General features: G+C 32.7%; 2 protein-coding genes and 1 non-coding gene across 14 annotated transcripts; all 3 read right to left on the minus strand.

Annotated features, from left to right (window-relative positions):
• Positions 1–2,316: 2,316 nt before the first annotated feature.
• LOC110879957 lies at positions 2,317–8,758 on the minus strand. Of its 12 annotated transcripts, none has more exons than XR_004868121.1 (10): positions 8,634–8,758; positions 8,497–8,562; positions 7,550–7,626; positions 7,124–7,376; positions 6,718–7,027; positions 5,355–5,556; positions 5,175–5,277; positions 4,200–4,341; positions 2,712–2,814; positions 2,317–2,619 (listed from the first exon to the last, which is right to left on the minus strand). It is a non-coding gene; the product is annotated as an uncharacterized LOC110879957 (transcript). The 12 variants fall into 12 exon arrangements; XR_004868112.1 differs by having other exon boundaries at positions 8,497–8,566; XR_004868115.1 differs by having other exon boundaries at positions 7,550–7,636; positions 8,497–8,566.
• A 1,320-nt stretch (positions 8,759–10,078) lies between these two features.
• On the minus strand, positions 10,079–16,073 carry LOC110876906. Its single transcript, XM_022125063.1, has 10 exons — positions 15,926–16,073; positions 15,366–15,515; positions 15,091–15,249; positions 14,754–14,996; positions 14,200–14,572; positions 13,545–14,098; positions 12,758–13,083; positions 11,864–12,656; positions 10,644–11,739; positions 10,079–10,529 (listed from the first exon to the last, which is right to left on the minus strand). Exons 1-10 carry the CDS (start codon positions 16,071–16,073, stop codon positions 10,079–10,081), a joined length of 4,293 nt encoding a protein of 1,430 aa, XP_021980755.1.
• Positions 16,074–17,010: 937 nt separating this feature from the next.
• Positions 17,011–18,078, minus strand: LOC110876905 (putative F-box/kelch-repeat protein At1g12870). Its single transcript, XM_022125062.1, has one exon. It carries the CDS (start codon positions 18,076–18,078, stop codon positions 17,011–17,013), a length of 1,068 nt encoding a protein of 355 aa, XP_021980754.1.
• Between the last annotated feature and the right edge of the window lie 7,166 nt (positions 18,079–25,244).

Consider the following 25,244-nt stretch of genomic DNA (forward strand, 5'->3'; position numbering starts at 1 on the left):
TTTTGTTTTTTTTGGTAAAGTTATTATACAAAAGCTCATATAAATAAGATTTGTACAAAGATAAAATAGATCATAAAATATAACACGAGCAAAATATAACACAATGTCAAAAAAAAAAAATTGAGTCACAAAAAAGACAATGACACAAATATAGAAAAGAAACAATTATAAATAAAAAGACAAAATGTTGTAAACAAAAAAAGTGTAAATTCTACAAGCTAAACATCTAAAATAAAAACCTAAAAATTCCAATATTATTTGAATGAGGTGAATCGGAGTTTGTTTGATACCTTTCTTATGACTTCCTATTTTTAGGAGACTTTATTTTTTATCTCAACCTCTCGTGTTGTTACTTAACCAAAGTTTATTAAATTGATTGAGTATGAATAGAAAATTTTATAAAGCATCTACTTATTTATTTATTTATTTTGGGTTGTTTTCATAGCTAATTTTTTGTTTTTGTTTTTTTTTTTTTTTTTGAATTAGTGATCATATTTTGTTAATAAGTTATTAATTATGAATAACAATTATAGATTAGATGACATCTAATATTATAGCTAATCACACTAAATAGTGTTATATTTTATACATGTGACATGTTTTGAATTGTTGGGTTTTGTTTTGTTTTAATTTTAACCATAAACACATACCCATTTCGAATCAAAGTATAATTCCATAATTTAACCTATGACATTAACACTAACATAAATTTACTTTACAATTTTCAACATTACTTGGTTTCCCTAATAGTTAGCTATTGGATTCATGCGACCCATGCACGTGATATACTAACAAGTGTGGAATGAACTAGTTTCTCTAATAGTTAGCTATTGGATTTACACAATCCATGCACGCGATATACTCACAAATGTGGAATGAATTGGTTTACCTAACAGTTAGCTATTGGATTCACACGACCCATGCACGCGATATACTAACAAGTGTGGAATGAAAATGTTCCATAGCAATAAGTTACTCATATAATCTCAATTATGCATACAAGAAAATTAATATATGCGCATTTCTTATTTGGTATATATATTAACTTAACATCGTACACCTTTCTACTTGGATTTAGATCCAACCACGCTATCAGATATCCTAATATTTATAGTATTACGCATGTATTTCAAATCTACATAGAATATATTTAGGCTCATGAAGTCAGCTATAAGTTTAATTACTGTCAACTAGCCTGTTTATCATAAAATATTTAGAAATCATAATTTGTCCTCATGAATGATATTATAGATGTGTCAAGTCAAAACACTATGTATTCACTTGGAATTTGCTAAATGAATTCCCTTTTGTCTTGGATCTCAGTAGGTTTCCGCGATCCAGTAGCCTAATATCTACCAAATATTACTATTTTGTTGTTTAGCGCATTATACGCTTGTTGATACTTTTTATTGTTATCATTAGAAATCCACAACCAATCTTCATAATAAAGTGGTAAGTAAACGAACAACAACTCATAACCCCTTTTAAAATTACTATTTCTAATAATTATAGTCTAAGATAGTGGGCATCTCCCTAAACATATATATATATATATATATATATATATATATATATACTAGGCTATCACCCGGGAACATCCCGGGTTAGGAAAATTTAGTTTTAAATAATAAAAGATACATAAACAACATTTTAAAACTCATTAATATCTTCTTTCCCTCCCAACAATAATTTATTTGTTCCGTTTCATCAGTATCCTAACTTTGTCTCCATGTATATTCATAGTTTTCGTGTAAAGCTAATAACCTTTTAATTCTTAATGAGATCTCAGTTAAAAAATGTTTCGTAAATCCATACAAAATGTTGTATTGTTTGTTTTTAAATTATATTATATTACTCTTTTAGTTTAATTTTCAACTAACAAAATTAAAAAACATATTATAAACAACGTTTTTAGAAAATTTTATATATTTTGTTTTTTTTTTTCTTTTATTAAGACTCATAGATTAATGTCAAAATTAGTACTTTGATCATTGTGATGAAATCATTACACGACAAATGACAAGTTAATTTAATTGGATTTAAATCATAACCCAATGCTTTTCCCATTTTTATGTAAAAGTAGGAGTGAATTTCAAGTTTTGTCCTTTATCTTTAGGCCACTTTGCAAGTTTTGTCCTTTATGTTTAAAAATCAAGCACTTTTTGTTCTTAAAAATCAAGCATAAAGGACAAAACGTGCTTGATTTTTAAATATAAAGGACAAAACTCGTCAAATTTAAACATAAAGGACAAAACTTGCAAAGTGGCCTAAAGATAAAGGACAAAACTTGAAATTCACTCTAAAAGTAGTTATCTCTTACCTAAAAAAAATGTTTATATTTACATATGAATGTTAAGGTTTGAGACAATTTCAAAACATAAATAGTTGGGAGAAACGAAAATTTAAGGAAAAAAACTAAAGTACATAAACAACACTTTGAACCTCTAAAGTATCATCTTTCCCTTCTCACCACAAATTTTTAGCTCAGTTTCATAAGTATCACAAAAACAACACTTTGAATATACTTGGTATTTTGTGTTCCCTTCTCCACGCAAGGGCCACCGGTGCTTCTAAACAAAAAAAACTTCATGGGCCCCATCAACACCCACCTGAGACCAGCTAAAGCATAAGGTTAAGACCAGTGGTTACCGCTCCTTGAAGATTAAACTAAATTCAACTTGCAAGTTATTGAGATGGTAATGAAAGAATACCTCTCCGTAACTTCTTGGGATCATTGTAGCCCGTTCTATTTTCTTCTCAGTTTGATCCAAGATCCCCGTTTTGTCCTCATAAGCACTTATGAACATGCCCGAACTGGTTTATTTAAAAAACCAAAAATAAGAAAGATGAACTTACATCACATATTCACATCTAAAATAAAAATACCATCTCTGATTACTTTTTAATTTAGCTTTTCTCATATACTGTAACGTTGTGGCAAATCCGGGAAAGTATAGCGCTCTAGGCGTCCAACTTAATACCTAATAACCATATTCATCACACAATAACACAACCACTTTCCAAAAAACCTATTGATCACAAAACATCATATAACTAATTTTTCACAACTATAGAAGTAATATTTTCAGGAAACAGTTTTGCATATGTGGCAACTCGTGTGGTATTAACTCATGCCGCATCAGCAATTTATAGGTAAAATCATCTCTATTATGTGCAGCTTCCCCTTAATAATAACCAACTTTGTAACTGTTTTGAACAGAAATATGTAAGTTGAGTAGAAGCATGACCACGAAGAGATGTAATAGTGCAAACATTTAAAGCTTTCTTATGAATATCACCATATTCAATTAAAAGCCCATCCAGAGATCTTGCAACAATTTGTTGGATTAAATGAATGTCATGAAGTGGGCAATCATTTATCACTATGGGTCAAATAAAAAATAGATTAAAAGATAAAGAGGTCAAATGGGTCGATATTCACCTAAGGGTAAATCTAATGCGTGAAACCGTATAAATCATTTTATTGAAACAATATTTAGATGACAAAAATTTGGTATCACCCCACGCCCCACGAGGTGAGGGGCAGTCAAAATGTGAAGCTTGGAGCAAAACTGCAGAAAATGATCAGGTTGAAGACCTTTGGTGAGAACATTGGATGTTTCGGGTCAATGCATCCTGGATCCGGTCAGAACCAATAACTACTCGTTTGACCCATTTCTCAAACTTAGCTTTCAATTTACCTCATATATATTTTGAGCTTTCGTCTTTACCCTCAATCTCATGATCAAGAACTTTAAATATAGGGCAAAGATCAATACGGCGATTTACGTGAGTCGAGTCTTAAAACTATTCACGTGACAATAAGTCAATTTACTACGAATATTATCATTTTCTACGAGTTTTATAACCATTTAAAAATTGTGAATTTCGTCAGATAGTCTTTCAAAAACTAAGGTAGTCTTTCAAAAATTAAGGATAAGCACGGTACTCGTTCGGTTCCGAACCAGAACCAGTACGGTAACAAAAAAGAAAAAAATGGGTATATACCGGTGTTTTACCTGTAAATACCGGTACATGTACCGAAAAAACAGGAAAAGTGGGTACCGGTATCGGTACCGAATATACATGGTACGGTACCGGTACCCGATACCAAATACTCATCTCTATTAAAAATTGTTGTACATAGTATAAAATTTAAACAAAAATATAAAAGTTAATAAGAAGTGATGGAAGCTTACTGATAAAACTCGCCGGGGTTATGATAGATATCACCGGACAAAACGTCACCGTTTTGCAAAAGCTAAGAAAGGTTACGAACAGTAGCCGCTCGCTGAATCGATCGTCTAGCTCTAGCAAGTTCCAACTCTGCAAACTTCGTCCCTTTGTTCAACAGATCGCAATGTTAATCTACAAATTAAACACACTAACATGCATAATAAAAATTTTAAATTAACACAAGTGATTATCATTTTAAACTTGAATTGGTCTAGTTATTCTATCAACAGTTCCGATTTCGAAACAAATTATTCCATAAACACACAGTTAATTTTCAAAAGTAAACACAATTACATGCATAATCAAAGCTTAATTTCATGATTAACACAAATCATTGTCATTCAAACTTGAATCGATATCAACAGTTTCAATTTCAAAAATTGATATTATAATTTTGATATTATTTTAATTTAATTTTTCTATAACGAATTATGTTATAAAGATTGAAAAGGCGAACATCATTATGCTAATTCTTGAAATACATAATATACCATCTTCGCTTATTGTGACATTTCCAAGATCCCCAGTATAGTGAATCTCATTATCATAATGTGAATTATATCTTTGCCCAATATCATACCTTAGAACATTGAATGCCAGAAAAATAACGACATTCTTACATAAACATGTAGTAGATGAGTCATACGAGTAATCTACATATCGGGATGTAAACAAAAACAGAAAGATAATCCTAACGTCCTGAACGGAAACCCCTTTTTTTGTAAATACAAAGATTAACCCTACCTTTTTTTGTTACCATGAGAACCCGCAAGGGCCATTGGTGCTTCTAAACAAAAAACTTCTTGGGCCCCACCAACACCCACATGATGGTACGAGGTAAAGCATAAGGTGGAAACCAGTGGTTACCGCTATGCCACCTCCTTGAATATTAAACTAAATTCAACTTGCAAGTTATTGAGATGGTAATGAAAGAATACCTCTCCGTGACTTCTTGGGATAACTGTAGCCCGTTCTATTTTCTTCTCAATTTGATCCAAGATCCCCGTTTTGTCCTCAGATGCACTTATGAACATGTCCAAACTGGTTTATTTAAAAAACAAAAAATAAGAAAGACGAACGTACATCACATCTAAAATAAAAATACCATCTCTGATTACCTTTTAATTTAGCTTTCCTCATACAGGTAACGCTATATCAATACCTTGTTCTAATCCCCTTGGTATTTTCAGCCGTTTCTCCCTTTCGTAAAGCCAAATTTGAAGGCGCAAGTTTTACTTTCGCCATCTTGATTATACTTTCACACTGTTCCGCTGTGGCAAATCCGGGAAAGTATAGCGCTCTAGGCGTCCAGCTTAATACCTAATAACCATATTCATCACACAATAACACCACTTTCCAAAAAAACTATTGATCACAAAACATCCTATAACTATTTTTTCACAACTATAGAGGTAATATTTTTAGGAAACCGTTTTGCATATGTGGCAGTGGCAACTCATGTGGTATTAACTCATGCCACATCAGCTATTTATAGGTGAAATCATCTCTATTATGTGCAGCTTGCCCTTAATAATAACCAAGTTTGTAACTGTTTTGAACATAAATATGTAAGTTGAGTAGAAGCATGACCATGAAGTTTGATTACATAGCATTTATAGTCTGTAATCAGAAATGAGTCATGAAATAAATCAATGACTCTTAGTCAGGATTTGGCATGAATATGTATTCACAGATGGATATGAAACTATAACAATGGGTCAAAATGGAAAACATCCTGTTACAAGGGTCTTGCTATATTCAAATAAAAATCACATTTGAGGAACAATTATCACAAACTCTTCTGTCATAAATGAGCTGATTTCTGGTCAATTTAACAAATTTGTTGTGACGGTACTTTGAAAATATGGAACAAAATACGTAACTAAAAGGACAAGTTAATGTCGTTAAGAAAGATGCAACATGAAAACAAAGGTGTGAGGTATGCGACTTCATTGGTGACTGTTTTTCCGTTGGTAAAAGCATAGCTTATGACATGTTTTAGAGCATAGAGGATGATAACACATATTAAGGATATCATGAAGGAGCTAAGATTAACTATTACGACAACAAAAAACTGCTGATTTTGGGTGTCCCGCACCTAGTTCGTTGCTAACTCTAAAATTCTCATACATACATCATTTTTGTTACTAAGACGTAAATTAATCATAGATTTTTTAAAAGGTCTATTTACATAAAGCTTAAATGGGTCTTTTTTTTTCATTTCTAAGTTAGTAGTTATATAAGATAAACACTACTATGTCTTGAAAGTTCCGAAAATAGAATACGATTTGGCATCTTGTTGAAGTCGCTACCTAAGACGACTTCAACTGCTACAAAGCAAGATTCTTGAATACTGGTTAGAAATCTAAGACACATAACTAAAAAAGTGACCTTTTTTGGTCAAGCCTTTTGAAAAAAGATAAGCATTTAAAAAAAACTTCAGTAATTATCAAACTCAAATGTATTTTGATAGAAACATACCTTGTGGCAGCATTAAACCCGATTGATATCATCAACACACCTCTAAGTATTGCCCAACAAACAGCCAATGAGTCTAACGCTATTTCAAGATTTTCGAACAAACCCACGATCAAGAAAAGTATTTGAAAGTACCTATACATATAATAAGTAACTAACCAACGTAAGATCTTATGTATTTGATAAATACGAATAAATATTAATAATGTAACATAAAGTTTGTAAGCAATATATGACTTAATTATCTATAGAACATTTCTCCTGCTGAAAATCTTCACTAATCTGGCGCTTGCAAGTCTCTGGATCCGTGCAACTTTATAACACAAAAAATTAAACACAATCAGTTCTCATGACATAAAAAGGTTTAACCATGCAAAGACGTGGTTACGGGTCAAACTGACTCATTTACCTTGAAAAGATGAAGGTCCGGGATACCAAGGTCGTTTCAAACGAAGAGGAAACAACAATGGATACATATGAATCTTGTTAGCAACTCAAAAATTCACAAAAACAGAAATTGTCGAAAATAAATAAATAACCTTCGCGACTTCCCCAATGATATCATATCAAGCAAACTGGCTTATCAGCAAATGAGCTGGCTTCTTGTCGAAAATAAATAAATAGCCTTTCGTAAACACAGGGAGTTAATATGGAGCATAGGCCTGCATTGATACCATGACAATCCTTATGTTAGCAACTAAAAAATTCACAGAACACAAACTCTAATAGCTACCTGTAACATCTTTAAAACCAAAGAATTCAGAATGATGAAATTATAATCCTAAATTTGAGCCTCTTAAAATCTAACCCTAATTAATTGACAAATAAAGAGTACCTCTTCGGAAACATTACATAGTTTTTCGTCAGTCATCCCATGTTCGACGAAATTCCTAGCCGCACTTCAACTTCCAACTATCAAAAACTTGAAATCGGCTCGAAAGAGTTTAGGTAAATCTCAAACAATCAAAATCAAAATTTGTCATAAAAAATAACTCTCTCGATTCTCATTAGCAAAAGAGGTTGAATCAGAATAACCAAATCACACCAATAAAAAGAATAATGATGCAGATTTTTCGTATGCTTTGTTTCAAGATCCTGACAAGCAAATGAGTCACTCAGATACTAAACAACTCTTCATCTCTTCTGCCATCTCATGGTTACTAAACTGATATGTGTTTCAAGCAATTTCATCAGATACATATTTCATGTATATGTGGATAGGTTGAGTAATGGGTTCAAACATGTAGGTTAACTTTTTTTTTCATCTTTTCCAAAAAAAATTAATGAATAATTGATGCAATAAATGTGATTACAGAAACACATTTACAATAACAATCAAAATCTCTCATTTAGCAATTTGAAAGCTTGTATGAAACAAAGATATATTTTAGTAGACTTTAACCCATTTGACCAGTTTTAGATTAAAAATAACCTAAGCGGCCCTAGCCTTGTAAAAATTGGGTCAAATTACAACCTCTACTAATTTAGTTTATAAAAATCGAGACTAATGACCGGTGTCACTATATTTTTAATGAAATGATGGAACACCATCCCGTGACCCACCGTAGAAACATATTGCGAACAATTGAAAAGAAAGAAAATATATTATTACAAGTCACGACCCCAATCGAATCGTATTAGAATGTGCATACAGATATATACTTGATCAAGGAAAGCAACAGTATTATAACGGAATGAATTGTTTCTGATATCTAAATCGACTACGATCAAAAAGAAAAATTGTGATGAGATCAAATGTGCAAAAGAAATAGAGAAAGAGACCTGCGCCGCCTCCAAGAGCTTCACGAACAGAAATCCGATCATAATCTCCCATGGCAAGTAGGCTTTCTGACTAACAGTTGAAAACGAATATATCAAAATCAAATGTCAAGAACTTCGAATCGGATACATAAACTTACCATGAATACAATCTTTAGAGGCAACTTTTGGGTGGCGACGATCGAAGAAGAGTAGATTACGATTGGGATTCAAGATCTGAAGAGTTTTCTAGGGTTTTGCAAAGTAGCGGTGGTGAAACGTATGAGGAATTAGAATGATTAGGGTTTTTTAGTTTCTTATATACCCGGGTCAATCCATGCGGGTTTGGATACAATAAACGGATCCCGTGTACAAATTAGACATTTCTCTTATTTTCCCGCCAAAAATCTAGTGTGGCTGCACCACAACCCGACACGTGTCCCAAACCTTATTCATTTATTATATATATATATATATATATATATATATATATATATATATATATATAATAAATCACGCACGTTGTCGTACGTAGAGTACGTTAAGTCGTAATATACGATATACTTTTTCTATATATATATATATATATATATATAAAAGAAACAGGTGGGTGACACGTGTCACTCCCTGGTTTCACCTTAATTGTGTTTTCCCTCCATTTTCATAAACCCTTTTACTCTCCTTCATTTATTTCCGGATTACCCTATGGAGCCATCAAATAACCCGACCCGATTAATTAAAACTTTCCTAATATGTGTTTTTGTGCAATAACATATTCAACCTTTTTCATTAAAGATTCAAAAATTGTTTACTTAAACTTGTCTTCATTTAACTTGCAGGCATTGATAATCCTACATCAAAAGGTTCGAACCCTAACCTTGAATTTCTTTTTTTTTTTTTTCATTCTAATGATTTGATACTACAAAGGATTCTTGCATTGCAATTCTTTTGTTAGTTATGGGTTGGACTCAGTTTCATAATCTTTTGTGTTTTTTTATTAGATTACCTGTTTATTTTTTCTATGTTTAGCTTATGAAATCACCACATTAAGTTTCATTGTTTTTGTTTAACATCAGTAATACGTTGTACAATCGATTTCATATCAAGTTATGAGGACAAATTATATACTGGTAGAGTAAATGTGTAACCATTTTATCTAACTACCTATATTTCCCAATACTCAAAACTAATACGTATTTTTTTTTGTTTGCAGATGGTGGTACATTGAAATGATCTAAGAATTTGTTTTTATATAAAACTAGTTTAAGTACCCGTGAATTTCACGGGATGCAAAAAGGAAATATCTTTAATATCACCGTTAACATAAATATTATAATTTGATACACGTTAAAACACGAACAAATATATAATGTTTGAACCACATATTGAAACACATGAATAACCAACAATCACAAATCGTTGAAAATCTGTCTATACACGATATTAGTTGTTTTATATCATATGTTGTGTATGGATTACGAATAAATGAATTGATTGATATAAAATTTAATAGGAAGAGTGTTTAAATATAAATACATGAATATGCAACAATCAGAAATCATCAAACGTTAGTCATTAATTAGAAGCAACGCAATACATTTATCAATTATAATTCGTTGAAAATCTCTTTATAAACAACATTACTTGTTTTATCTGTCGGTTTTCCATTGTTGTCAAGTATGAGTAGTTTGACCCCATCTCTTGTTTTCACCCTTGATAAAGCAACATACAATTGACCATGAGAGAAGACGGGTTGTTTCAGGTACAAACCAACTCTTGAAAGCGACTGGCCTTGACTTTTGTTTATTGTCATCGCAAAACATACGGAAAGTGGAAATTGCCTCCTTTGAAAAGCAAAAGGAATCTTTTTATCAGAAGGGATCAAATTAATTCGAGGTATATATGTAGAAGTACCAATATTTGCACCAGATATTATCTCGGCTTCTATTACACGGTTGTACAACTTTTTTACTTGTAGCCTTGTACCGTTGCACAAACCATTCCGTTGGTCAATATTTCGTAATAACATTACTGGAACACCAACTTTTAGCACCAACCTATGATTTGGTAAGCCAGATATTTTAAGTCCATTGAGCACATCCGGAGAGTATATTCTTTGTTGTGTAGCATTTACATCTTCAGTCGGTCAAAGACTGTCAGAGCTAAGATACTCTCTTTCTTCACCAGGAAACATTGAGAGTAACCTGTCATTAATCTCATGCACAACATCATTCTTCGGTGCAAGTATAGCGCGCTCACTAAAATAATTATGGTTGTTGATGTTTTGCAAGATTGATGGATAAACAAAATCAATTAAACTTGCAATTGGGTCAGATTCATCAGTAATCAGAAGATCTTGTGGTATTTGAATAGTTGCTTCCCCATCATTTGGACCACCAACATTACCCTCACCCAAATCCAAAAGCCATTTGGCAAAACTGTTTATTTCTTCAATATCTGTCGTCGACCGTCCAACGGTTAACCTCATGTTTCTTGTTAATCTTAGCAATTTACATTTACTCCACAAGTAAGACGAACATAATGAGGCATTAACAATCTCTTGTCTTCCACCGTTTGGAACAACAGGTAATATTTGTCTGAAATCGCCACCAAAAACAATTACCTTACCTCCAAACCAGATGTCTGAATTGAGAGATGGGTCGATGTTGAAAACGTCATTCATTGTTCTATCCAGCGCTTCGAATGCATGTTTGTGTACCATAGGTGCTTCATCCCAAATTATTAATTTCGTCTCATGCAATAATTTAGACACGTCACTTTCTGGTTTTATATTACATACAGAGTCTTCAGTAAGATTCAAAGGTATGTGAAACCTCGAATGTGCAGTCCTGCCACCATCTAACAACAACGATGCAATTCCACTTGAAGCCACATTTAAGACGATTTGACCTTTTGATCTAATTGCAGCGGACAATGTCTTCCATAGAAAAGTTTTACCTGTTCCACCATAGCCGTAAAGGAAAAAAATCCCACCGTTATCACCATTCACTGCTGCCATAATTTCTTCAAAGACAGAGCGTTGTTCATCAGTTAACATTGTCAACTGACTATCGTAGAGATTTCCAAGATGTGTTATATCATAGGCCCGCTCCTCGAATATCAAACGACTATCTGAACTGCCTGAAGACGACATATCTGGAAATGGCATTGTTTGAAATCTTCGCAAGGATGAATTATTTCGCAGTAAAAACTTCTCAATCTCGCACAAAGCATAGTTTTTCAGTTGGTGCTCCGGAATTGATAACGCTGTGCAATACGAAAAATATATCAAACTCCTCATAATAACAAAACCGAAATTAAATAATATCTAAAACATTAAATAATGTATTTGATAATATAAATACTAACATTTATTGTACACAAAACTTACCTGTAACTCGATGGTATTTCTGAAGTCTATATAAAAAATCGTCTGTCATGTATTTCCATGAACTTTCCCAAACAACCTCAGGTCTAGAAAGACTACTGGATAACAGCATGGTACAAAATAAATTACGAATATATGAAGCGCTTCCTGATAAACTTGCTTCCTTTATTGCCTCCACATACTCGGAGTCATCATCCAAAAGACCGAGCGCGTAGCAAGCATCTCTATATGTATCGTAAACATGACCATTAACTGTTTTAATGTCATCAAACGATGTTGGTCCTCTGACCTTGTTAAGCAGAATTCTCAAAAAATAAGCTTCACCAAGTGACGGAGGTACGGAATGAATCCTGCCAATAGCTGTTTTCCTTTGTCTAGGTTCCCATACTCGCTTATCAAGCTTCCAAACATAAAAACTGGGAAACTGAACATATGTAAGTGTACGGGCCAACGTGTCATTTGGGTCTTTATTACGTTCCATCCATGAGAGAAACATTGAAGATTTAACAGATGGTTTGTTTAGAACATAGTTAATATCCTCATCAGGTCCGAAAACAACAGGTTGTTGGCCAGGTAGATGGAACGGAAGTCTCATAACAGAAGGTCGTCTATAATGCACTTCATTGGCAAATATCCTCCAAGATGCTTCGCAAGCTGATATATATCGACAATCGTAATACTCTTTTATCTCGTCTTGTACTTGTTCGTCAGATTGATTATCGCTTTGAACAACAGCTATAGTCGCTCGGTCAGGTCCTTTATTAATGTATTTAAACAGATACTTTATCGAAGCGGCCTGATTGCACCATTCAACATTTATATGAGCTTGATACCTTTTCAATAATTTTTTGTTGTACGGTACCACACTTCTGTTATCAAGGTCAATTTTATTTTCACAACAAAAGCGCCATTGTTTCTCCTTCTGTATAAAGGAAACCCGTTTGAATATAGTGTAGTATGATCTTGAAAGTCTTTGGGAAAGCCTTTTGAACACTTCCTATCAACCATACATGGAGAACTCAACCTAGCATTACCACATGGACCGTGTATCATATATTCTTTCACAAGCATGAATAATTCTGGATCTTGATTTCTGTCAGGTATTTCTGCGCATATAAATCCATCAACATGGTCCACCGTAGGTAATTTCGATTCAGGCTCCATGAATAAGCATAAATGGGCATGAGGCAAACCACGTTTTTGAAACTCGATTGTGTAAACAACTACAAAAAGTACACAAATTTTTACACTTTACGGCATAAATATTAATTTGATTTGTATTTTAAAAAATGTACCTGCTGAAGCTTTGCCAAATAGATGATTCTTTTTTAAATCTTTGCAAATTGAATCAAGCTTAATTTTGAACAATCTGGAAAGGATATCAGGCCTATCTTCCGGACTGAGATTGGTGTCTTTGAGAAAGCGTTGAACCTCTGGCCATTTGGGATTGCATGTTATGGTTATAAAAAAAATCCGGATAACCAAAGCATTTACACAGAGCCATAGCGTCTAAATAGTTTTGCATCATATATCGTGCTCCACCAGTAAAGGAAGATGACAAGAAGATACGTTTTCCAGCCTTAGATATATCATCTTGACCATGTGTTTTTAATTTACGGAGGCTTTCATATGTGTCAGACCTAAGATCCTTTCTGTTGATATCGTATATAGCTAAGTCTCTCACTCTCTATCATAGTATAAGCATCAACCAAGAACTGCTGGAATAACCTCCTAGAATTCAAGATTAACGAAAACTGATTTATCCGATCCTGCATACGATAAGCAAAGAACTCTCTCATAGTACAATTTGGACGTTTCTTATTAACAACATCAATGACACCTCTGTGAGGGATATCAATTCTGTAGCCATCATCTCCGTACGGAAACAAAATCGGATACTGTAGTGCGAGATATGACGGGTGCAACTCACTAATTCTCTTCAGTGTACCAGTTTGAGTCTCAACAACAATATCTCTATTGTCAATTACATTTTCTATATCTCCAACAATGAGATCGGCAATCTCACCCGCCGTTGGTAAGTTATACCTCCGACCATCTTTTTCTCTTGTTCCGATTAGGCGAAGCTTCAAATTTACATGAGGGCTGTCTTGAAGAAAATCCCTAGCTCTTCTGTAAGTTTTGACCAACTCATTGTCGTTATCTAAAACATCTTTTATATGTTCTATTAACTTACGATCAAGAGTAGCAGAATAAGAAGACGATGAATCCTCTGAACGACTGTTAACAAAAGTTATCAAATATTATTAAGATTGACATATAATACAAAATGAATAATGTAAATAAGTATGCGAATGTTAATAATAACCAACGGAAGTTACCTAAATATCGCTTGCCTGTTTGTAAGTTCGTTCTCGGTATCATATATGTATAGTTGGCAAAATTTTGGTTGCGCTCCGTTGTTGGGCATAAGACTTCCAATTGAATGGTAATTTTCTCTACTAATTCTAAAGCAAAAAGGAGCATTGCCTCTATTAACCGTTGAATCAACCTTACCACCCATTGAAGTAAATGCGAACATGGAATTGTAACGGCGAATATTCTTCAAAAAATGCTTGCTTTCATTATTTTTTTTACTAAATAGGATACGATAACTTCCTCTGGCATCTTTGTAATCTGGAAGCTCTACTATGCCGTAAGAACAACATAAGAAATAACACATTTTCCCATCCTTTCTTCTTCCTCTTCCTTTTTCTGCATCCCATAACTTTGCATTACATACTTCACAGGTAACGCATTGGTCACCATGATCCAAATAATTTGTATTGAAATTTAATAAAAACCAAATAAAATAGTGATTTAATAAGAAAAATACTATCTAATTGTAACATTTAATACCTTAAAGAGGTTATACTACAAATAATTAGACATGTACCTTTTGAGAGACCCTTGAACGGATCTTGATCTACGATTTCCTCTGTATTGAAATCCATAATTGGTATTGGAGATGTAATTCGTGGTGTGCTAATTAACTTTCGTTTTCCGGATGACAACCTTTCCAAAGATGAATTTTGAAGCATAGTGGAGGTGCCGGTGAATGATGTCAGGTTAAAAGAAATATGACGCGAAGTACAGTTTGTTGGTTGAGTGACATTGTTAGTAATAAAACTAACATTACCTAGTAAGATATACAAAAAAAGTTTATAAAAAAACCTAAATATATTAATTTAGATAAAGCACATTAAAATATACGAAGGTTAATAAGTCCTTACTTGTTGGCATCAATGGTGTGGTTTCTGTAACATTAGAGATGACATTTGGAATTGACTCGGTTGGAGAAGAAGGCAGTAAATTTATATTGGTGTATGATATGATGTGTCTCGTATCAGATCTTTTGCTATCCAAAATATCTTCCCTTAATCGGCTGTTTTCTATGTATTAAAATAAAATCGAATGTGGGAAATAAAGAAAGCATGAAAAAAAAAAAAACAATTCAGTAATCAAATAAATATAGATACCGATAAGTATTTTGTATCAACGCGCGTACCATGAGTTGTTATCGAATCATTTGTTGTGGCATTATTAGTGACATCTTCTGATAATTGTCCATGTAATTTACACCTCTTGTTATCCAATAATAATTTCCTTATTTTACGACTTTGTTTTGCCTCATCTTGACTAACAATGGGAATAACAGCTACAACACAACAAATATAGATCACAATTAATAATTTAACAAACAATGCATAACAGTTAAATGTATCAAGGTTAATAAGTGCTTACTTCGTGGCGTGAATGGTCGGGTTGTCGTAACATTAGCAATGACCTTTGAAGTTGAATTGGATGGATAAGAAGTCGGTAAATTTATATTGGTGTCTGATATGATGGGTCTCGTATGAGATCTTTTATTATCCAAAATTAATTCCCTTAATCGGCTGTTATCTATGTATTCAAATACAACAGAAGGTGGGAGATAAAGAAAGCATGAAAATAAAACATAACATTCAGTTAAAATAAATATATTTATAAATATTGAAAAAATGCAAGAGTATTATTATATGTTATTATATAACAGCTATTAAAAAGATGCATTATTATTGATAGAACCTGATGAACATCCAGCTAAATTAGATTTCTTCTTATCCAACAATAATTTCCTTATTTTCCGACTCTGTTTTGCCTGATCTTGAGTAACAACGGGGATAACAGCTTCAACACCATCAACAGAGATCACAATTAATAATTCAACACACATAAGATTAACAATAATGTTTTTAAAAAAAATTGTACCTAAATTGCAACATATTATTTTAACAGAAATATGAAATTAAAGTTAAAAACACAACAAAGTAAAAAATATTGTTAAGTGGTACCGTTTGTAATGTTCGATAGTGGTCTTCTTCCTCGACGAACTGCACGGCAATAAAAGGATGTTAACTTTAGAAAAAACGCACTAACTCTTAAGACATTGCTAATATTCATATTAGCAATCGTAGTATAATATATTAAATTTACTTTATTTCCTTTGGCCAATGGCAAACCTAATTTATGTATTAAGTTATAATACCTATAATTAAAAGATAACTTATATTATTGCGAAGTTAGAATCGTACCGGATGTAGTATTGGAGGATGGATTAGTAGGTACAAAAGATGTATCATCTGTAATAAAAATGATTATATAAAAGTTAAACATGTTCATAAACATATATTATAAAAAGCTGAATGAAGTGCTAAATTCATGACATTACCGTTTGAAATGTTTTCCTTTCCGGTGTTATTAGATAAAGATGAAGAGTTGAAATATTTTCTTTTAGACATTCCTGAAATTCTGCTAAGATGTAAGCATACAACATTCCAAATGTAAGTCCATTTAAATTGAAACTAAGGATCAGAATGTCGAAATTAAAGTTAAGATACTAATTCATACGTACGTTGTGTTATCTTAAATCCTAAAATACCATTATACAATGATAGAATAGTAGCATGACAAAAGTTTGAGATAATATCATTCGATAAGAACAAACTGAATTATAAGCTAGAAATACATTTATTATGCATACGGAAAAAACCCCAAAAAATAAAAAGTTATTTTATCATTAGACATAAAAAATAAAATAAAATCAGATACTTGAAACAAATAATAAAGTTCTAGAGCCAAAAGACAAAAAAAGTATAAAATCCAATCATAATTTATGTCTCGAATGGAGAAACAATGGTCTCAATAAATAACGCCCCTTTCGGACCGTTGTAGTTGTCAACATGTTGGAGGTAGTTGAAAGCTTCATTGCACAAGTCAACTTCAACAAAATCACCCCAAATACTTGTTATCAACCACTTTTTGTCTTGAATTATATTTGTCCTTTGCATCCTTGCATGATAATCAAGTATGTGAGGGTTATCGAAAGAAAAAACCTTGACCCAATCATCATGTTCTAACTTGTACAAATCAGCCTTTAGTTCATCAGCACGTCCAACGACAATCACATGAAGCTTGTTCGAAATGCTTAGAAAATGTCCTTGACAGGGATTGACTTCCATACGCTCGGGAAAAGAAAGTACGCTGAAAGATTCAGAAATAACATCAAAAGTAACTATGTTCCTCTCCCCAGGAGGAAACCAATAATTTGAAACCATGAAATATATGGTTTTGCCGGAATAAGTTGCAGGAGACCATGAATAAGACGATGAAGCCAGTTTAGAACCGTTGAGGAAATCTATTTTTCTCCAAGAGTCAAGACGTCGTGAGTAAACACGGGCAGTACCAACGTTACGGCAACACTTTATGTGAAGCACTTTGAGATCGTCAAACTGGTCAAAGTACATTCCACCGGTATCAGAGTTACGATCAAAACGATGATTAAAGTAGTCGTCGGATATCAACTTAAAGCGGCCCGTTGTTGGGTTCCAAAGCATGAGCTCACATAAAATCCTTTCATTGCAAACTAACAACAGACCGTTAAAAGACGATATAATACGTAAGTAAGAAGGGTGGATATTGTATGGGAAAGTTATTGTTTTGCTCGTATCGAGTTCCAAATTCCCACCTACTACATCGTCGACGACTATCGACTCATATTTCAAGGACAGTAGTTTCTTTTTTAGTGAATTTCCAGCCCGGCGAGAATACTTCAACTCAAAATTATGAGTCGATAGTTCCTTACGAAAATATTTGGAAAGAATTTTGAATCGATCTACAGCTTTTGCAGGGAGCCTTGAGAAAATTTCGTCGACAACCATTTCCATGCCAATCTTTTCCATTTTACGATCTACTGTGTTAGAATATAAAACATAACAAATGAAATACAGTTGATGTATATAGTTGTCTAGAAAAAAAAATAAGTATTACTATAACTATATAAGAATATATTGGAAAACAAAAATACAGTTGGAATATTTAAAAAAATAAGATCACATAAGCATGATAGCATACACATTCAGAGAAATTAACAATTGTAGTCAGATTAAAATCATTTAATATTACACAATTACTTAACATTTAAAGGATACATATATTTAAATCTTAAGTTCATATTGAAATTAACAACTTATTGATTTAAATAGCAAAAACAATTATATTATTGTATAACAATGTAATAACTAACATGTAAAAGCTAACAACGTATAACGTATTTGAGTATAATGGATGAAAATAAAGCTACAAAATACATATATATTTTTTTATATATAAAAGATGTTAGTGTTCGTATAGTAAATTTAGAATAGGTGACTAAGAGAATTCATCATATCTACATCAACATATTGAAACAAAAGTAAGTGATGTTGAAATATATTTATTTCATACAAACCGATTACAACACTATCAGTTAATTTAAAATCATATTAACATTAAATAAGATTAACATATACACAGATGAAAATGCAAGTATGAAACAGAAAAGAATACAACTATGAACATTCAAAGTATAATATCAGTATAAAGACTTTTGTTATTACTACAACATAATGCGATAACAATGATGAAGAATTTTTTTTTTATTAATTAGAAACCACTTCTAATGCTTCGTTATAATAACATACGTAGAAAAACCATACATCTGTGTGTGTGTCGATGAAAGAAGGTAAGAAGGTTGGATGTGTATGAATTAAAATAGTAGCAGGTTATTTAGTTTAGGATTTTATATAAAAAGTCTAAAACTCCTTTATTACCACCTATACAAAAATCATCTCATGGTGCACTGCTCAAAGTGAAGATTTTTTTTTATTTTATTATTATTAGTTAAGGGTGTACGGGGCGCAATCGGGGAGGGGCTCGGTGAATGATTTCCCCGACCGGGAACACCGCCACCATCCCCGCAGGGTCCCGAATCGGGGTTCATTTTGGGTGTGGGCTTGCCGAATGAATTTGCACGCTGAACGAGATATGACCGTTTACCAACGGTCGACTTTAATAAAAAAAAAAATCAATTTTTTTTAAAACAATATATATACTAACCAATCTTATTCTTTTTTTTACCACATTCACAACAAACCAACACCAAAATTCTCAAATTTATATCTTTCAAACACAAAATGGATTCCAAGTTCCCGTTTCTTTCTACCATACCCGACTTTCCCGACGATGGAGATGCGTCGTCAAGCGATAGTAGCTTAGTTTTCTTCCAAAATCTCATCCAGCAAGCGGAGCTACTAGACACGGCATCGTCTAGTAAAAAAAAATATGTCCGTCGGGATCGTGTGGGGGGCCACGAGACACTCATGGCCGATTATTTTGATGAAAATCCAAAATTTAGTGAAGATACTTTTCGTCACAGGTTTCGTATGTCCAAGTCTTTGTTCCTAAAAATTGTTAGTGACGTGGAAGCGTATGACGAGTGGTTTCAAGAAGGCTTAGACGGGAGAATGAAGAAAAGCTTTACACCGTTGCAAAAGGTTACTTCGGCAATTAAACAACTTGCAACCGGTAACCCACCAGACGAGGGGGACGAGTATTTAAATATGTCTGAAAGGACCTCTCGTGAGTGCCTTGAATATTTCTGCGAGACGGTATGTAAAAGGTATGGCGGTGAATGTATTTTTTTTTCTAGTTCGAATGTTTTTTTTTAATTTAATGAAATGTCTTTTATTTAATTTTTATTTTTAAAAGGTATGGCGGTGAATTCCTACGTAGACCAACGAGCCACGACATCGCGCTATTGTATCAGGCTCATGAGGATAGGCATCACCTACCTGGTATGTTAGGGAGTCTGGATTGTACACACTTCGTCTGGAGAATGTGCCCCACAGAATTGCGTGGACAATACATGAGAGGCGATCATCAATACCCGACGGTTATGTTAGAAGCGGTAGCGTCTCAAGATTTGTGGATTTGGCATGCTTTTTGTGGGCCAGCGGGTTCACAAAACGATATCAACGTGCTGCAACAATCTCCGTTATTTCTTGCTCAACGAAATGGAACGGCGCCAAATTGTCCATTTCAAGTGAACAACCATTTATACAAACGCGGGTATTATCTTACTGATGGGATCTACCCTACCTGGTCCGTGTTCGTGAAGTCTTTTCCATATCCACACGACCCGAACGAAAAAAAATTCAAGAGGCAACACGAGGCCGCAAGAAAAGATGTGGAACGGGCGTTTGGTGTGTTAAAGTCGAAGTGGGGAATACTAAATCGTCCAATGCGTTCGAAAACGGTGAAAAAAATAAGGTCCATCGTGTATACGTGCCTTATTTTACACAACATGATTATAAAAGACGACGGAAGGGCGATAGCACCGGTTCATATTCAAGATCCTCCAGCCGAACCCGTCTTCGATGATACAGCCTATACGGAGCTCATTGACGAAGACACGCATTGGAGGCTAAAACACGATCTCGTTGAGCATCTCGGAAGTTTAGATTTGCCTCACCTTGAAGTTGATTCGGACGAGGAGTAGTTTGTTTTTATATTTTTTTAGGTTGAATGTATCTTTTTTTCTAGTTCGAATGTTTTTTTTTTAATTTAATGAAATGTCTTTTATTTAATTTTTATTTTTACTAATCTTTTTTTAATTTATAAAACATGCATTATTTTAGAATAAAAAAAAAAACAACAACTCCCCTATTAGGTGAGTGCCGCCATCAAAACAAAGTATTAGGGGAGTGTATTAGGGGAGTTGACGTGGCTTGATCTGATTGGCTGTGTGTAAGATGGGGGACTCACCTATTAGGTGAGCACCCCTTACACCCTTATAAGATGATGGATTTCAACTGACAAGAATGCTTTAGTCATCTCACCATTAATGAATCGGGCAAAGCATGTTCATCCTATGCCGTTTTTTGATACTTCTTCATCGATTTCTTCTAAGTATTTGGTCAAAATAGAAATCCAATAATATCAAATGGTTTGATCTGTCGATAATAGGGTAACATAAACATCTTACTATTTAAGTTTGTGTTTGCTTTACATGTGGTCTTCTTTATTTTAACTTTTTTTTTTTTCTTTTAATACTGGTTTGGAAAAAAAATACAACTCAATATATTTTTCTCTAAACTTACTAATATATATTTTCTTAAACAATGATTGAAGGTAATTATACATTGAAAACTTAACATTCAGAAAAAAAAAAATGATAATCGACAAATTTAAAATTAGATGTGTGAAATTTCAGTTTTAGGCCTTTGTCTTCTTACTGAAGCGGCTTTATAAAGTCAATAATAGCTAATGAATAAAACTGTCCGCAATACGGCCTGTATTTACTACATGCATCCTAGTCATCACTGTCACATCAGTTTTTAACCCATTCTTCCTACATGCATTCTCTCTCCTCTTTTTAACTACAACTCATCCTTCCCAAATGTATCATCTCTCTTCCACGTCACAATTTCTTTTTTTATCTTAAAAACATTTAAAGGGCTCATCTTCACCTTCTCTCTCCTGCATGTAGGTGCACTTCCCTACATGCAACTCCCTTAAATGCCACCTACCCCAATGCTTCCTTTACAAATGCATCCTCCACATCATCAAGTGCAACCCCCCAACAAGAAGCGTTGGGGGCAGTCTAAGAGCATTCACATCCAAGTAATCAAATTGTGTGTGTGGTGTTTTTAAAATATAAAGAGTAAATGTTATTGTTCATCTGTATATTTGGGGGGACACTGTTCACCCCCTATAAAAAGTGGTTGTGAGTGGAGGAGAGAGAAAATGTTATTGTTCATCTGTATATTTGGGGGGACACTGTTCACCCCCTATAATTTTTTAATATATTTTGAAAGTGGTTGTGAGTGAATGAGAGAGAAAAGGTAATGATAAAGGTATAAAAAATATTATTTAATTGAAAATGAGAGAGAAAATGTAGTGTTTTTTAGTGTAATTTAGGGTAAAAATATGATGGGCTGGATGTGAATGCTCTAAGGCATGTTTATTAGATGATTAGTTTTAAGTATATAAACATAAACATTTCTAACATCTGTTTGTCTATGTACAAGAGACTTATATAATTGGGGTTAGGTTAACGTACAACAGCTCTTATCGTACAATATGTACGCGCTCATCTCAGCCGTCTGAGCAGATGCGAATTCAATTTTGAACATGCGATTTATGCTGAAAAACCGACATGCGAAATTGGTTTATATGCAAACATGCGATTTCATCATATTTACCAACATGCGAAATTGCTACAAAAAAAAACAATATGCGATTTCATCAAAAAAAACCAACATGCAATTTCCAACATGTTTTTTTATAACATACGATTTCACTATATCATACGTATTATACGTTAAGGAATATTGTATTTTACACTTTCACTATATAATTAAATAAACCCTACACATTTTGCAAATCTTATGGTACACATAGTGATTCTATAATAATCCTTAGTTTGTCACCATTAACTCTAAGAGTTGGGGTGGTTATCACGAGGGGGATAATATATTGTCACATGGTAGTTTTTTTAAATAAGTTACTTTATATAAAGGCAAACATTTTTAGGTAATATTTCTTGTTTGAACATATAATAATAGTTTTATATTGAAGAATTTGTTATGATATTCAGAAACAACGTAAAAACTATTACATGTTTTAAACATACGAATTACTATTATTAAAAAATAGGGAATATGTCACAGAATAGTAACCAAGTTTCAAAAGTGTTCTAATTAGGTCTCTCGCATTGTTTTTTTCACAATTAAATAACTTAACATTCAAATCGAGTCATGTCCTTTTTTTCTATGTGTCAAGAAAAAAATAAAGAATAAGATGTTGGGATCGGATTATTCTAATATAGTAAATTATATTTATTAAAAATAAAAACACTTTAATTACATTAAAAATTAAAAAAACAAGTTACAATTCACGTCATCACTCAAAGTTAGCATCAAATAAAAGGGAAAAAAGAAACAAAAATCCACATCACCATGGTTACTTATGAAATGGATGAAAAGACCCTTAATTTTAATGAAAAATGAATGTTGAGTGACCTGATTGGAACACTTTTGAAAACTTGAGTGACTTAATTGAAACACTTTTAAAACTTGATTACTATTCTACAAAGTTACCCCTAAAAAATAATGTTTAAAAGTACAAAATAACAATTATAATTAACATGAATTTCCATTTTATCTAAATTATATCATAGCATACTTTGCTTTTCGTATATTTATAATAAATCTTTGTCTATTTTTATTAATAAAACACAATAGCATAGATTAACACATTATATGTAACATTTGACCTTTCATAACAAGTAATATTGTTTACTTTACACACTACGAGCTAACAACTAGGCAAAATATGTTAAGAGGTCATCAATTTTCGGGATTATTCTCACCCGAGCATGTTTAACTGTTAAGTTTTTTTCTCATCCACATTCAGTGTGTCTATCACATGTTGATGATATTTGAGGACGGGTATTACTTATGAGCAATAAGTCCTCTCATATCTATAACCGATGTTAGAATTATCTAAGGTATTAAATTGTAGATAAATAGAAATTGGCATATATAACTACTTAAAAATGAATGTGATTTTTCAAAGATGAAAAACAATATGTGCTACGTTATTATCATGTATGCTTAACCAAAAAGAACAAGAGTCAAAGTAAATATTCAACTTTGAAAAAAAGTAATAGAGTAACGAGTCCACCCACGAGCCATGAATGAACGTTTGGTCACAATAAAATGAAGACAATTGTCAATCTAATCAATGACATATGCACCTCTTATTTTTCCATACACGTTTTTGAAAAAACAATGCCACGTTAGTAATTTATATTATATTTTTTTGCTTCCAACTTTGTTCTATTGATTATTAAAAGGTTTTATTATGTATTTACGTTATTCGCCATACACAAGTAAATTTAAAAGAGTAACGATGTATTTATCTTTATTGGTTCGGTATGAATGTATGATAATGGTTTCTTGTCCAAATTGTAATCAAACAACGTAAGTAAGATCATCTTTTCTTGTACCATATTGCATTGGATACTTTTCCCCTTTATGTGTTACTTATGCACCATGTCACATATTTTCTAAATCAAAATCATACTATTCATCACCATGCATATTATTTAGTCGCTAAACATTGCTTCTATCACTGACAGTGAATTGTAAAAATATGATTATAATCTAACAATGAAGTATCAATATATGATTATACCCTGAAAATGAACTATCAAAATATGATTATACTCGAGTAATTTTCTATTTAAATATTACTGTATAAATTAGCAATTTATCTTTGCAGATAGGTGTTGTATTTAATGTTTGGAGAGTTTTTTCAAAAAAAAAAAAAAAAAATTACTTTTCACCTAAAAGTATTTTATAAATTATATTTTATCGAAAACTATTTGAATTTTTTACTTTTAACCCAAAACTTTTCATCTTTTGCAATTTAACTCACAACTTTTTTACTTTCGACTTTGGTACCCTATACTTTTCATATTTTGCAAATTTTTCGTTTTACGCTTCGTTCTGAATTTTGCGAGTTAACACGACGTAACGTGCGTGTGTGGTTCAACGTTTTTACGTTTCATTTTACGCTTCGTTCTAAATTTTGTGAGTTAACACAACGCAACGTGCGTGTGTGGTCCAACGTTTTTACGTCATCTATTTTTTCCCATTTGATAGGTTTGTCATAACGTGTGGGTCCTAGATCGACTTACTTATTATTTTCTATGTTTTACCTTTCGGTCTAATTTATTTGCATTAACACGCATTGTTTTACGCCCCTACCGCAACACAAGGGTGCTGAATACTAGTTTAAGTATAAAATACCACCACTGAATTATTTAAGTCATTGATCAAATAATCTAATGACCAGATTGGTTTTCATGGTTCTTTAAAAAAAAATTGTATCTAGCTAGCTAGTGTATATATGGCCATATGCATGTCGAGTTAGGTCCGAGGCTAGCAAAATTACATTCCGTAATTTACGAATAAAAGAAGTATGAAAAGTGAAAACCACTTTTTTAACAAACTTATACTTA

Source organism: Helianthus annuus, chromosome 9 (assembly GCF_002127325.2).
Source record: "Helianthus annuus cultivar XRQ/B chromosome 9, HanXRQr2.0-SUNRISE, whole genome shotgun sequence".
NCBI lineage: Eukaryota > Viridiplantae > Streptophyta > Magnoliopsida > Asterales > Asteraceae > Helianthus > Helianthus annuus.

Coding starts and splice junctions, on each gene's coding strand:
- LOC110876906 (XM_022125063.1), bottom strand. CDS start 16,073: ATGTGTGTTGAATTATTAATTGTGATCTCTGTTGATGGTGTTGAAGCT. Junction 15,250..15,365: donor TGATTCGATAACAACTCATG/GTACGCGCGTTG, acceptor TTTAATACATAG/AAAACAGCCGATTAAGGGAA. Junction 14,099..14,199: donor AACAGGCAAGCGATATTTAG/GTAACTTCCGTT, acceptor TTTTGTTAACAG/TCGTTCAGAGGATTCATCGT.
- LOC110876905 (XM_022125062.1), bottom strand. CDS start 18,078: ATGGAAAAGATTGGCATGGAAATGGTTGTCGACGAAATTTTCTCAAGG.